At 43.2% G+C, this 15478-nt stretch overlaps 1 protein-coding gene across 5 annotated transcripts in view; it reads right to left on the bottom strand.

Moving 5' to 3' along the window:
* BACH2 (BACH transcriptional regulator 2) overlaps positions 1-15478 on the bottom strand; it is a 393216-nt gene that overhangs the window by 79491 nt on the left and 298247 nt on the right. For 4 of the 5 annotated variants that reach the window (XM_055433461.2, XM_088840711.1, XM_055433465.2 and 1 more), the window contains one exon: positions 13311-13565. The exons of the other annotated variant lie outside the window; for it this stretch is intronic. In XM_055433461.2, the coding sequence (XP_055289436.1) occupies positions 13311-13565 (255 nt within the window). The remainder of the gene's footprint in view (positions 1-13310; positions 13566-15478) is intronic. 5 annotated transcript variants of the gene reach the window in all.

Genomic DNA, 15478 nt, shown 5'->3' with positions numbered 1-15478 from the left:
CACCAGGGAAGCCATCTTTTCTCAGAGGGGTCAGCAATTCCCAGTTGTCTCAGCCACGCCCTAAGGGCCTGTTCCTCATATCCATATCATCAGCTGTGCAGTCTTGGTGCCTTGTGAACATATAAAGCGCCACAGATACACACGAATGCTGGACAGCCTCTCTCTCCACTGATGAGTACCACGCTCGGTTTTTGGGACCTCCCAGCTCATCACCAGGCACAAACCACTGTCAGTTCATGTTGGGACCAGGTGAGTCTCCTGACTGTGCCCTCTGTTTGGAGTAGTCTATAAACCCACCCATCCAAAATTCCACTGCTAGAGAGCTATTCCTTACATTCCTTTTTATCATGTTCCATTTGGGCTCACTTTTTGGCTCACAACTATTGGCTACTCAATCAAGATTAAATTTTTTTGTCTAAACTTTATTCTTTCATAGGAAGGCCCCATGGAATCTGATCCTATTTTGAATTATTTCCCCAAACCTACCCTTTGTGCTAATCAGAGATGACTCCTCAAGGCCCTGTTATTGCTTCTTTTGGGACCTCTGTCGCATCAGCAACCCTTCCTGAAGGATCTCTCTTTTCTCATTCCCTGAGAAAGTCTGATCAATCCTGTGAGAATTGGTTTTAGGAGGTGGAAGGAAAATCCCATCCCATCACCCCTTCGGAACCTCAGCAGCAAAAACAATGGCTAACACGTGGTGTGGCATCTACAACGAATGCTTTTGAATTGTTCACATCATTTGGTTTCTATGGTTTGCCTTGATTATTCAACTATTAATATATTGTAAGCTCTTTGGAGGAGATGGTCTTATCTGATATTTCTAAGTTAAGGCCCCCAAGTCCATTCCTCTTTTTCGATGAAGTACTACTGTCCTTAAGCCATCTTAAAGGCTTAAAGGATCCGTTTGTCCCTTAAACGCACACATACATCTCTGGAGGTAATTCTGTGTTTGTTTCTACCCTACCCCAGTGTCCAGCATCTTGCACTATTATAAAAGTCTCCTTGAAGAGAGTTGAGATCCCCCACATGTAGCCAGGATACTATTTCTTTTGCTAGCGAGTAAGAACATCTGGTCAACATCTACCGTAATAGCCTCAAAGGAGGCAAGGAGAGACTGTTGAACAGAACTTGGAAAGGTCATCTCATTTCTCCCCATGAATATCCTACAAATCTGAGGGATTTAAGTCAGCTGCCACCCAAATCCCAGAGTTACAAAAGGTGTGCTTCAAACATCTTCTCTTAGAACCCTGCATATTTCTTACCCGGAATCTTGGTGGTCCACATTTTTCATCTTCCCACCTTCCTAGTTGCAGGGTACCACTTCATTCCTGGGATACAACAGCTCTGCTTGGCAGAAAGAATATTCTCACATAGTCTAGGGTATTCCTTGGAAGGAAGAATGACAGCAAATATGACAGTGTCTCACGTGGTACAAGACTGCTTATCTTTACAGAGCGAGTCCCTTGAGGGTCCTATTTCTCAGCAGACATTTTCCAGGTCTTTTAGGAACTTTCCCGTTTTCCTCACCTTTCTCTTTTAGTAAGTAATAAACTAAGAGTAGTAGATGAGTTGTGAGAAGTCAGAGGGTACGTAACTCCATCCCAGCCTGTGCCACTCCACACAGTTTGGGACATATGCATGCGGCCACGCTCTCTGAGACCTGCTCTATTTTACCTATTTCTGGTTGCCGATGCCACCTCTACAAATAGCATCATCCCTATACTACTTTTAGGAAGAATAACCTGTCATTCGGCTTTGCATCTGGAGAAATAAAAAAATAAACCAAGAGAACAAAAATGGAGACTCAGAAAGAATCGGGAAAAAATGAGTAGTGATGACATCTATTTCATACTCTTCTCTATACAGCAGAAGACAAAATGAAATCGTTGTTACTTCAACAAGTTGGAGGCCTGTATTTGTGACCTTCCGTATCCTTCCTTTGATTTCCTTCTAAATTCAGAAATCTTTTGTTGGCTAACTCCCAGCCTTTTTTTTTTTTTTTTCCATCCCCGGGCCAACTTTTTGGCTTGCTTGGGAACAGCTGCCAGTTCTCTGTGCTGCCAATCAGTCAAGAAACACGCTCACATTGAGGGCCTGGCTCAGTCCCACCCAGGGTGCTGAACGCTCTTACTTTTTCACACACAGCCTTTGCCAGGCTGCACACCGAAGTCCAGCTCAGACAGGAAAGTTCACTGCATCACCAGTGAGCTCGGAAGAGGTGCCAGTGCCAGTGAGAGAGACTGTCAACATATTTGAGGAGTCGATGGCACAATGAAAGATTTTACTATGTGTACCGAGTAAATGAAAAAAAGAACACTTCTGAAATATCAGGAAACCAAAAGTGCCATTGTTTACTTGCTCCCTGAAAGCAAAACCAATCTACCCCTTTGTCTGGTCTGTGATTTGGTTAAGAACCCAAACAAACAAGAAAAGAAACAGAAAGGTATTAACTGATGAATGCCAACAACTATTTTCCTTTTTTGTGTTTCTAAGAACAGCCTTTTCTACTGAAAACCACATACCACTACAACGCCTGGATATGCTCTCTTTTATTCAGGAATTTTCTGAATCAATTTCCTGGTTTACAACTTGTCCAACCAAGATTCCAGGTGTTCTCACCATAAGAAGGGTCCCTTTCCAAAGTTGTCTGCTTGTATAGAACACCTCCAGAAATGTCACGGACACCCTGACAATAGAGCCGAAACCTGAAGACATTTGGGGACATTCCAAGTTTCTGAATGGAATGTGAATCCATTAAAATGATTAGGTAATTTTACTGATATCCTCCCATTTGCGCCAAGTGGTAGAGCTGCCAAGAAAAGACAGAATCAAAACCGATTCTTGGATTCCAACTCTGAGTATTTTGGTGTGGAAACTGTATTTTCTTGTAACTCATTTAAAAAACACACCATGCTTTCACTGTTTAATTGCAATCTCAGTTTTCAGGAAGCAAAGAGAAATGAGATCTATAATCAATGTTTCTCTTCTGTTCGGCTTGCAGTCTAAATGGTCCTGTGCTTTTATTGGCAAAGGAGAGCAGGTAATAACAGTGAACAAGAAACCTATTCTAAGCAGCACTGGCTCAAGTGAAGTACCACTACACCATGAGTGACTCAACCCTGTACTCAAGAGTGATTACTCTGCATCGATAAAGCCATGCTAATTGGACAATGGCTTGCTGCCAGCTCATGTTGGCATGACCTGTAATACCCCTGGCTCACAGCTATTATGTCTATCACACCTTTTTTTTTTTTTGGGGTAAGCTGGATGGGAAGTGGAAATAATTTTGAAAAAACCGTCCCAAGTGCTATTTAACTTCTTATCATGAATTAAAAGTTTAATTAAGTATCCTGTTAAAGGCCTGGGTTCTATGATTAAATATGACAAAAATAATACTTCTGATTCCTGATCAAGTGAAGAACTTTACAGCTCTGAACTCTTGTCTTTAAAGCTATTACTAATTTTAATTGAAATAGCTAAGAGATTCCATGACAGGGCGAAGAAAGAAATGTACCGGATGTTTAATTCATAGAGAGAGGAGAGTTTTAAATGAATAGATACACTGGAAACTACTTCTACAAAATTTAATTCAAACAACTTTACTGTCAAAGGTTTTATAAATGGACCTATTTTAAAATGTTGATGACCGTTTTCATCCTACATTATACAGGGGGAAATAGGTATAGTCAAAGAAAGTCTTAAAACTGGCTTTGAAATCAGGTCACTTAAAAATAATTCTCAGACAGGTCTTAGTTTTTTGTCTGCTCAACTCCTTCTACTATGCCAAAAGAGGAACACATCTCTGCTTAAAGTTCTTTAAATAGGACTTACTGGCCTCAGGATTTAGAAAATGTAAGAGGTTTGGAAATAGCTTATCTATTTCAGTTTTAAAATTAGCTATTGCTGTGGCTATTTTCATTCCAGATTTCCTTCCCTCAGTAACAGTGCCACTAAGCAGCCTTCAGAGATGGAATCACAATAGTATTAGCACCCCATTTTGTGGTTTTGCTTTTACTGCACCCCCATCTGAGACGGAGGCCCAGATTTCAGGGCTGGAAGTCACCTCTGTGTAACTATAAATATGTTCTGCCTTCAGGCAGTTCAAAATTATCAGTATGATTCTAAGACTTGAAAACTTCTTACTTGCCAGCAAGGAGTTACCTGGGATATTTTGACTTATTATTTATTCGCTTTTTTTTCATCTGCTGCCAAGTCTCACTAATGCAACTTGGAAAATTGCACCACAGGTTTTATAATGAGGACTCTGAGGTAAGAGTCATTTCATCAGAGAAGGTTGTGCTTTCCTTCGAGGGGAATAATAACACCTACTGTCTATAATATAGCACCATCCTTCCAAGAAGTTTAACTTATCACAACTCATTAATCTGAAGAGCAGACTTAAAAGGAAACCATTGCCCAGAATTGTTACTCCCTGCATACACACATGGACATTGAGGTCATTAAATGAAAATTCTGAAATAGTCATAGAGTAGTGATCTACATTTTCTACAAGCTGTCTGTGTTCTAGGTTATCAAATAGCCCAGGGGTTCTACAGCTCTAGAGCTGTCATCTGTGAACTCTCGTAAGACCATATCCAAAAGGTCAGGGAGGATTTACAAAGAGAAGAGAGGTGAGTTCACATCTCTTCTGAGGCCGAATGATTCTCTCCTTTCCAGACCAATCTACTTCCCATCTCCCTGGTCTTTCCCTACCTCTCAATCCAAACATCTTGCCTCTCTTTCTGACCTGCAGGATTTTTTTTTCTCTCCCTCCAGTAGGAACCTAGAAAAATTCAAAGACCATCAACTTGTCGCCTAGGCTAGGTAGCCAGGGATCATCCAGTTCAACTCCATCAATTTGAAGGATGAACCTTGCTAAGTTGAGTATTCCCACTTGCTCAGGAGATCCTACCCTCTTTCAACTCCTCAAGAGCAATTACTTTAGGGACTAGTCTTTTGTCTCCCATATCAGAAAGTTTTCTCTCTCTTTTGGAACTTTCCCATCCACCCAAGTATGAGTCAGGATGAGCTCTGCTGTGCAAACCAACAAACACCAAGTCTTAATGCCTTAACATAAAAGTTAATTCCTCATTCATGTCACAGTCTGATTTGAGTCAGATGGCTCTCCTCCAACAGTGACTCAAGAATCGGGGTTGTGGTTCCACCACCTAGGAGTTCTCTGACACCAGGTCAACGGATACAAAAGAACATGCAGGCTTACTCTTTACTGCCTCAGGCTAGAAGTGACAAGTGACTTCCTCTCACCTTTTACTGGCTGGATCTAGTTACCTAGCACACCTGATTGTGAATGTGGTCTTCTTGCGTGTGTGGGAAAGAGAGGAAAATTGGATATGACCGAATATCGATAATCTTCATCTTCAGGGGCAAATGTGCTGGAATTTCTCCCTACTGATAACAAAAGCCCAAAGAAAACCTCTTGTGACTCTATTTCCCTCTGGTTTCTGGCTCACCTCTCTACTCGCTTTAAATCAAAGGCTTAAAAAAATGGAACCTATGTGCGCTTCTTCAAACACTTCTCTTCTTCTCTCTAGAACAGAACCCAACTGGGTTTTGCTCCTATTGCTTTCCCAAGTGCTCAACGAAATCATGAATGGCTTCCAAATTACTGGATGGTCAATTTTCAACCTTCACCTTAGCTCACTATCAACTTCATCTGACATAGCTGATCACTCGCTCCACCCTGAAATACTTTCATTACCTGGCTTCTGACACACTACACTTTTTTTTTTGCTTTTCTTTCTATTTCAATAGCTGCTCTTTCTTGGTTTACCCTATCACCTCTTCTTTTTCTCTCTGACTTCTTAGTTCTGGAAAGACTCAAGAATCAATCCTAAGACCACTCTCTCTTTTTTCTTTCTATCTATAATTATTCATTTGGCATTTGTGTGTGGTCTTGGAACTTTCAATATCCCCAATACTCTTTTTTTTGGTAATTAATTTATTTTTTATTGGAGGCAAATTATTTTACAATATTATATTGGTTGGTTTTGCCATACATTGACATGAATTCGCCCCGGGTTCACATAATCCCCAATACTATTGTATTAAAATTCTATCTCCAGGCTAGATTTCTCCCATGAATCTCAGTCATGTATATCCTTACTGTGTAGCAGACAACTCTGAAAGGGCTTCCCTGGTGGCTGAGATGGTAAAGAATCTGCCTGCAATGCAAGAGATCCGGGTTAGATCCTTGGGTAGGGAAGATCCCCTGAAGAAGGAAATGGCAACCCACTCCAGTATTCTTGCCTGGAGAATCCCATGGACAGAGGAGCCTGGCAGGCTACAGTCCATGAGGTCTCAAAGAGTAGGACATGTGTATATCCTTACTGTGTAGCAGACAACTCTGCTGCTGCTGCTAAGTCGCTTCAGTCATGTCCGACTCTGTGCGACCCCATGGACGGAAGCCCACCAGGCTCCCCCGCGTCCCTGGGATTCTCCAGGCAAGAACACTGGAGTGGGCTGCCATTTCCTTCTCCAAGCAGACAACTCTACCTAGATGTTAATAGGCATCTCAGACTTAATATGTACAAAACAGAACTCCTAATCCTGCCCCACCCGCACCATCTGAAACCTATTTCCTTCAGGCTTTCACCAATCCTAGGTAACAGCAACTTCATCCTCCCAACAGTCTCCAAACCTTGGAGTTATCCTTCACTCTTTCTCTTTCACCCTGTATTTAATCTACAGAATAATCCCATAAGCTCTACCTTCCAAATATTACCAGAGGGAGTTCCCTGATGGTCCAGTGATTAGGACCCCATGCTTCTACTGCATGGGACCGAGGTTTGATCCCTGGGTCAGAGAACTAAGATCCCTCAAGCTGTGCAGCCAAACAAACAGATGCTTGCAAACTTAAAAAAAAAAAAAAATTACCAGAATCTAACACTGATCACCACTGCTATCGCCTTGGTCTGGGCTTTCATGTCAGGCCTGGTTTGCTGCCTCAGCATCTTCAAGGCTTTCCCTGCTACGCCCTTGTCCTCTTTCAATTCATCCTCATCCAGCAGTCAGTTACCTTTCCCTGTGAAACCCTCCACTGGCCTCCCAGCTCATTCCAAGGAAAGGTAATGCACCCTGCCTGTCCCTGATTCTTCTCTGCTGTGCCACCTTCCACATACCCTTTGTTCATGTTTCTAGTGTGTCAAACAGGCCAGGCGGTTCTAGCCCCAGGGCCTCTTCCTTGCTATTCCTTCCACCTGGATCCACAGGTCAGCACGGCTGTCTCCCTCACCTTTTTCAGGCGTATATACAAAAATCATCCCTCAGACACTTCCCTGGTGGTCCAGTGGTTAAGAATCCACCTTCCAAAGCAGTAGACACAGGTTCGACTTCTGGTCAGAGAACTAAGGTCCCACATGTCTCGGAGTGACTAAGCCCAGTGCGCCGCAACTAAGGGAGAAGTGTCAGCATCACAGCTACGATCCCATGTGCTCCCACGTACTGCAACTAAGACCCAATGCAGCCAAATATAAAATAAATAAATACATTAAAAAAAAGTCATCCTCCAATCAGGCCTTCCCTGACCACCCTATTTAGAATGGCAGTATCTGAACCCTGATGATCCTTAGCCCCCTTCCCTGTTTTATTTTCCTCAGTGGCATCTAACAAAGTCCATGTTGTATTTATTTATTTTCTATCTCTCGTTCTCCCCTGCTGGAATGTAAGCTCTGTTGTGTTCTCCAGGTTCATCCAGCACAGAGAACGCTGTCTCCGGGTACAGCCTTCGATAAGCATTTACAGGATGAATGAATGAAAGAGGAAACAGAAGCTCACGGAGGTTGCCTGGCCTTCCCCAGACCCCAAGTGCACTCAGTGCCAACGTTCTGACTGTGGTTTTCCCAGCCCCTCTCGGCTGATGCTCCTCAGTTCCTAAAACTGGCCTACTCTTCTTCAGAGTTTGTCCAGGCGATGAATGAGGGGACGCCAAAAGGCTGGCTCTGTGCTTCAGGGTGGGGGAGTGCTTTGCGTTTCTTGGTCAGGCCACGTTCCAGAGACCTCCCCCACCCCCACAAGAATCACTCTCGGGCTCAGAATGCTGTGGGCATCCTCTGCTCATCCAGCACTGAGCACTTTCTGTAGTATGACATCCTGAAAGCACTGTCTAAAGATAATCATGCCTGTCTTATTGCTTCTTTAAAAAAACTGGGCCTAAGCCATTCCAGAAACATTAATGGCTTTCATTGCCTCTAAAAACTTTCAGACAAGAAGATTCCATCATTTCCCTGCTGGCCCAGCGGCACTACACAGGGACATTCTTTACTGCACGCTGTGGTGGAGACTTCATAACAAATGCCATTTTTTTTTCAGAAGCCTTTTGGGTCAGTTTTCCCTTTTGTTTAGCACTATCAAAACAAGATCTGTCACAAAACATTGGGAGGGAGAGAGAAAGTGAAAGACACAGGAAAAGCAAAAGGTAGAGACGGTAAGTGACCAGAAGTCTGAAATATATTGACACTTATGAAAACCTAAGGTCAGGCTGAAGGGGCCATACGTACGTACGTCTACCCTTCAGCCATTCCCTGGGTGAAACGTCCCCTTCTCTGGAGAGTGAGAGAACCCGGGAAACAAGCCCAGAGAAAGGTACCAGAGCCTTGGCAATAACCTCTCTCCGTCTTGTTTGTTTATTGATGGCAAATGAGAACTGGATATATTTAAGGTACATAATGTGATGTTTTGATATATGTATACACTGTGAAATGATTACCACTAAAAACAAATGAACGTTATCTGTCACCTCCCATAGCTATCTTTTATTTTTGGGCGTGTGGTGAGAACTCTTGAGATCCACTCTCTTGGTGAATTTCAAGTATACTATATGCTATTATTAGCTACAGTCACCATGCTGTACAGTAGGTCTCTAGAACTTATTCATCTTATAACTGAAAGTTTGTACCCTTTGATCAATATCTCTCCTTTGGCCCTACCCCGCAGCTTCTGGTAACCACCGTTCTATTCTGTTACTATGAGTTTGACTTTTTTCCTTCAGTTCAGTTCAGTTCAGTCGCTCAGTCCTTATCTGCCACAAATAAGTGAGAATATGCAATATTTGTCTTTCTTGGTCTGGCTTATTTCACTTAGTATAATGTCCTCCATGTTTATCCATGTTGCCACAAACATCAGGATTTCCTTTTTTTTTTTTAAGGCTAAACAATATTCTCTTGTGTGTATGTATGTGTGTATTTACATACAGACCTCATCTTCTTTATCCATTCATCTGTTGACAGACACTGAGGTTGCTTCCAGATTTTGGCTATTGTGAATTATGCTGCAATGAACATGGGAGTACACATAGCTCCTTGAGATAGTGATTTTATTTCCTTTGGATATGGACTCAGAAGTGGGATTGCTGGATTGCATGGTAGTTCTACTATTTTTAATTTTTTGAGGCACCTCCACACTATTTTCCACAATGTCTCTACTAATTTAATTCCCACGACAGTGCACAAAGGTTTCCCTTCCTCCACATCCTTGCCAACAGAGCAAGAACGGCCTTGCTATGCTCGGCACATTAACCACTTTCTCTTCATCTCTTTACTCGAAATACGCTTACTATTATACATCAGATGATCTGTCTCATTATACATCAGATGATCTGTCTCATTGTTGAATCAAAGCACTAAGGACAACGCCTTATCCCCTAGTCTTTGCTAACACACATTCCTGGATGTGCTTTTCAATGAGGAGCCAACACTCAAGTCACACAAATCCTAGGGACTATCTGTCATTCCATTTTAGGGGGGGGAAAGGAAGACAATTTCTTGACTCTTTGACTTCCAGGAGGCCCCTTTCAGTTGAGAGATTACACTGGCACTGTGGTGGGCTCAACTCTGCAGGTAATGGTGCTGCCCATCGGGGGTCAGGGTTTGGGTGCTAGAATTGCCCAAGTGGACAGCAGCTGCAGGCTGGAGCTGGGTCTGGCCTAAGCTGACTAAGCAGGGCAGCGGGAGGGGTAGCAGTTTGTATCTGGAGATTTCCTAGCCAAAGATGGAGCTTTTGGATTTGGCCGTGCTGGTCAATGAGAAGCTCGGTGGTTGAGAAGCACAGAAGTGAGCCAAGTGAGACCAAGGCTGGGGCAAGGGCCAGAAGGTGATCTGACCATGATGGATTATGATGAAGATCTCCAAGGAGCTAATGAAAAGCTTTTGCTTACATCATAGGAACCAAATGCCAGTGAGTTCCAGGCAGCTACTTTTCAAGGTCGTGTTTGTGATGATTGTTTATTCACCACTTAATCCAGAATTCTATGAAGTCATTCACTGAGCTAAGTAGGACAATGATCTTTGAGCCTGCAAGGACCTTGCAGTGTGCACACAGCAAGAAGGGAAAACAATACCCAGTACTTGGGGCTACAGGAGGGGGCTCTGAGCAAAGGGACAGGCTTTGGAAGGGGGTCTCAGAAAAAAATTACTGACCCACAAAGGAAAATGCCATGGGAGTTTGCTCGCATGCCCATCAGCGAGGTGCTTAGAGCTGGGTTACTGACAATATGAATTCACATATCATAGGAAGGAAAAAAAACATCCAGTTATATCTGAAGGTTTCAGGCGCATAAATAACCAGAATGTTTTAATGATTTGGAAGTGCAGATGACACAGGGGCAGAAATCATTTCACACGACTAGAAAGAAGAAAATCAGCGTTTAGCAGATTCTCACTTAACTGGAACACAAACAACCGAAAAGTTCCAACAGCAGATTTTTGTGTGATATCTCTATAGTGTGCCTTTGATTACAGTGCCCAGTGCCAAGGAAATAAGTGATCATCAGGGATTTGATCTAAAAAGAAACTTCTAGGTTAGGTTTTACTGCCTTGGCATTGTATTATGATACATAATTTAAGGACTTCAGAATTTTACGGGTTTTTACAGGTAAGAACTGGGGCTCAGAGAGGTTAAGGGATTAGACAAGGATTTCAGAGCTTACTGGGACGGGGGGAGGCCAGGGCTTATAAGGTCCAGGGTCCAGGGAGTTTTAAGATGTGGTCAGCAGTCATGGAAGAGAGACTAAATTACAAAAATTATGGCTTTCATTTGTAAATCTATTTTAAAATAATCTAACTTTTTAAAAGCAGTAAAAAAACATAATTAGGTGGTTCTCAAACAGATACAGATAGTAAATTAACTGTAAACTCCACCCCCTCCCCAAAACCATTCTGGATAAGTGGGATTCTTGTCAGATATTTTCAGAGAATTCTAGAGCAAAAGTAAATTCAAAAGGCATTCTTGACACCTGCCCCTCTAGAGACGAAGAAAGAGTCTTACATTTGATGAAGTCCTACTAGTTTAAATTGAGAGTTTTATATTAATCCTATCACCTCATGATGGATTAAGTAGCTGCCCATTAACACAGATGAGGACAGTGCAGATCAGGATCACGAGTCACTAGGCAGCTGCCTCTCCTTGGCCTTCGCACGTCACTTGGCACATAAACGTCCCTCCCCACCCCAACCCCGATTACATGACCTTCAGCTGACTGGCTCTTTGGCATCTTGTACTGGGACCTTTTTAGTTATCCTCTTGCCAGTGGTGTGAGGAGTAGTAATGAAGCCTTTCACATGGGTACATAACAAAGAATATTCACGTGAAACTGCTGTGTCACCCTCACTTTGCCAGCCACTCTCCTGCTTTGCAGACATTGCTTAACAGGAGAGTGGATCTGGTGACCCCTCTGACTCCTTGTCTATTTTGGTTTTCTTTGTGGGCAGGGGAGAGGGGTATAGAGGGACTTTTAAAAATTGAAGAAGTTGATTTAAATTGTTTCAGGTATATAGCAAAGTGTTTCAGATTTATATATAGAAATATATATGTATCTATATTCTTTATCAGATTCTTTTCCATTATAGATTATTATAAGATATTGAATCTAGCTCCCTGTGCAAATAGTTGTCTTAAAGTCCATTTTGACTAGTATCAATAAAGCTCCCCTAGCTTCCTTGCTGTTTATCTGTTTTATATTTTGTATATAGTAGTGTGTATGTTTGTTTCTTAGGTTGAACTTGAATGTCTTTCTGCAGAGCAGGTGCTTGCCTCACCATTGCCTACTTCTTATATAACGAAAGTGAAAGTCATTCAGTCATGTCCGACCCTTTGTAACCCCATGGACTATACAGTCCATGGAATTCTCCAGGCCAGAATACTGGGGAGGGTAGCTGTTCCCTTCAACAGGGGATCTTCCCAACCCAGGGATCAAACCCAGGTCTCCCGCATTGCAGGTAGAATTCTTTACCATCTGAGCCACTAGGGAAGCCCACTTTTTATATACAACCTGCTTTATTCATTTATATGATTTCTAGGCCTCTGGAGGCACTGGATTTATGACCTCTGGGACTTAAAGCTAGTTGCACCCATCATTCCCTCAGGGTGACTGGGTCCTTGGTTTCTCCTAGGAGTGCTGTGAAGAGCTGCTCTGTGGATCATGGCACAACCCTGGGGCTCTCTTTGTACAGACTATGGATGTGAGTTGTGCAGTGCACAGCCTGCGCAGCTGTCAGTGGCCCTAGTGTTGGTGGTGCACAGGAAACGATTCTGGCCTGAACACAAAACCTAAGGTTGCTCAGTATTACCCTTAGTCCCACAAAAATGAAGAGGAGTCAGGATGATGGAAAAAGAGAAACAGCATATGCAGTTCAAAGGGGTGACCAATTTAATGGTCTGTCAGCATGAAGCCCATCTTTTGAGTGCTGGCAGCTCAAACTAGTCAATTGAGTATCATCTCTGGACAGAGCAAGTACATCCACTAGTGTCCCCAAGGTACAGAAGTGACTGGACTCCCCAAAGTAATTAAGAAACCTGAGTAGGGTATTTTCAACAATGGTGAGAAAAGCACAGTTTACACTTCTTAGAATCTTACTATATTAACTGTGAAAACGACGGCTTGTTTTTACTTTGCCCCCTGGGCAAGGAAGGTGCTGTGAATACTTTCATTCTTTTACTCTCAAGGGAAGTCAAGTGTTCCTTCAACCATTTGAAAGAGAAAAATCATAGCAGCAGTCCCAGTGATTCAGATCCCACATCTAGGATTGTACTAAACTTCGGTCAAACGACTCAAAACCCGAAGAGTAAGTGAACTAGAAACTACGAGAGGCTGCGAGCCACAGGTGAGGTTCAGATTCATGCTTCCGAGACTTGAAATGCATCAAATAGAAACTGGCTCAGCCACAAACCTAACATGTGGGTAACTTGATCATCAGCCCGCGAGTGGGGATGTGACACTGCACCCATCTTCCAGGTCCACCTCCCAGTCAGCAGGCCTCTATTAGCAACCACACGAACAAACCAAAGTACTGTACCTCCTCGGGCAAGCTGACCACCAAATCATTTTTCGTCTGTCCGACCAGCGCCTGCCAGAAGTATTCACTGCATGCGGCCAGCACAGCTCGGTGGGCCCGGAACTCCTTCCTTTCCACGATCAGGGTCACGTCACAGAGAATATCCTTTTTGCGCTGGTCATTGAGGCCCAGGAGGATGTTGGTGCAGTGGACTGTGGACTCATACACATACATGGGGGAGTCAGGCTTCTCATCCACAGACATGCCGTTCACACCCTGAAAGAGAGCAAGCCAGCCTGGGTCATCGCGGCTCCCGGAGTCAGACAGACAGCGAAAAGGATGCTGACCTCCTGTGAACCACCACCCTGATGGAGCCAGGCTGAAGGGCGCAGAACTGCCTGTTAGCATCTTATGATCAGTTAGCACTTGAACTCATAAAACATCTGGAAAGTCGTTTTCTATGGCTGACTTTTCTCCTTTCCCCTTACTGCGTCTTTTTAGACCCCGTGGAAACAAAGCCAGGTCTTTTAATGGAACACCCCCAAAACTCAAAACACATACCCACTTTAAAACTTGGTAGTTTTGATTTTGTTAGTGGACTGAAAGGGAACTTTCACACATACTCAGTCCCAGTGCTAGTATTAACTGAGCTTTGTGTTAAGAGGAAATGAATCATTCAGAAGTATTGGCAATGCTGCCTTGATGAAGCACGTGTTTAAGTTTCTGGGCTGAAATTTGGCCAAGACGCCAAGCGGTTAAACATCTAATCACAATGCGTAGTTTAACATGGGAACTAAACGGACTGTGTATGATGGCGTGGATGTAGCCACTTATCTATCGCAATTGCCCTCCACCACTTCAGACAAAGTACAGCTACCATAACACTACTACTGTCATGAAAGGCTCTTGAAAAGAAGTGGAAGTGTGCTATCATTACTCCAGCAGACTGGATGTGCACTCTCTTCAAGGAAATACAGTATATCACATTCAGTTCAGTTCAGTTCAGTCGCTCAGTCATGTCTGACTCTTTGCGACCCCATGAATCACAGCACGCCAGGCCTCCCTGTCCATCACCAACTCTCAGAGTTCACTCAAACTCATGTCCATAGAGTCAGTGATGCCATCCAGCCATCTCATCCTCTGTCGTCCCCTTCTCCTCTTGCCCTCAATCCCTCCCAGCATCAGAGTCTTTTCCAGTGAGTCAACTTTTTGCATGAGGTGGCCAAAGTATTGGAGTTTTAGCTTTAGCATCACATTAGGAGTCAAAAAAAAGATATATTCAATAGTGAAGATTACTTTTACAAAGGGGTTCTTTGCTTTAAAAAGTGTCCACTGACGAATTTAAAAAATTTAATTAATTTACCTAACAGTTGCGCTAGTGGTAAAGAACCCACCAGCCAATGCAGGAGACATAAGAGATGTAGGTTTGATCCCCAGATCAGGAATATCCCCTGCAGTAGGAAATGGCAACTCACTCCAGTATTCCTGCCTGGAAAATCCCATGGACAGAGGAGCCTGGCAGGCTACAGTCCATGGAGTCACAAGAGTCAGACATGACTGAAGTGACTTAGCATGCAACAGTTTTCCAGTAATGTTTACACTACTATGAATTTCAATAGTGAGTCGTACTTTCTTTTTGGCTTTATTCTTATTTATTTCATTTAAAAAAAAATTAAACAATTTTTTGGCAGTGTTGCCTGGCATTCGGGATCTTGGTTCCTTGACCAGGGATTGAACCCATGTCCCCTGCAGTGGAAGCGTGGAGTCTTAACTACAAGACTGCCAGAGAAGGTCTTCTTATTTATTTTTTAAAGAGTTTTAACACACCATAAAATTGCATAGCCTAGAGCATGCAATCTTGACATATTTTGGCAGATATTCACAATTGTGAAACAACACTAAGTCACTTCAATTGTGTCCAACTCTCTGCGACCCTATGGACTGTAGCCCACCAGGCTCCTCTGTCCACGGGATTCTCTAGGCAAGGATACTGGAGTGGGTTGCCATTTCCTTCTCCAGGGGATCTTCCCCACCCAGGGATGGAACCTGTGTCTCTTAAGTCTCCTGCACTGGCAGGTGGGTTCTTTACCACTAGTGTTACCTGGGAAGTCCAAAAATGTACTCTCCGAATAGAGTAGTCCCCTGGTCTCCACTGGAATTGACTCCAGGACTGCCCACAAATACCAAAA

This window comes from Moschus berezovskii, chromosome 10 (assembly GCF_049115385.1).
Source record: "Moschus berezovskii isolate FMDL1 chromosome 10, NW_MosBer_1.0, whole genome shotgun sequence".
Taxonomy (NCBI): domain Eukaryota; kingdom Metazoa; phylum Chordata; class Mammalia; order Artiodactyla; family Moschidae; genus Moschus; species Moschus berezovskii.
The sequence above is the reverse complement of the archived record's forward strand: the minus strand, read 5'-3'. Positions and strand labels throughout refer to the sequence as shown.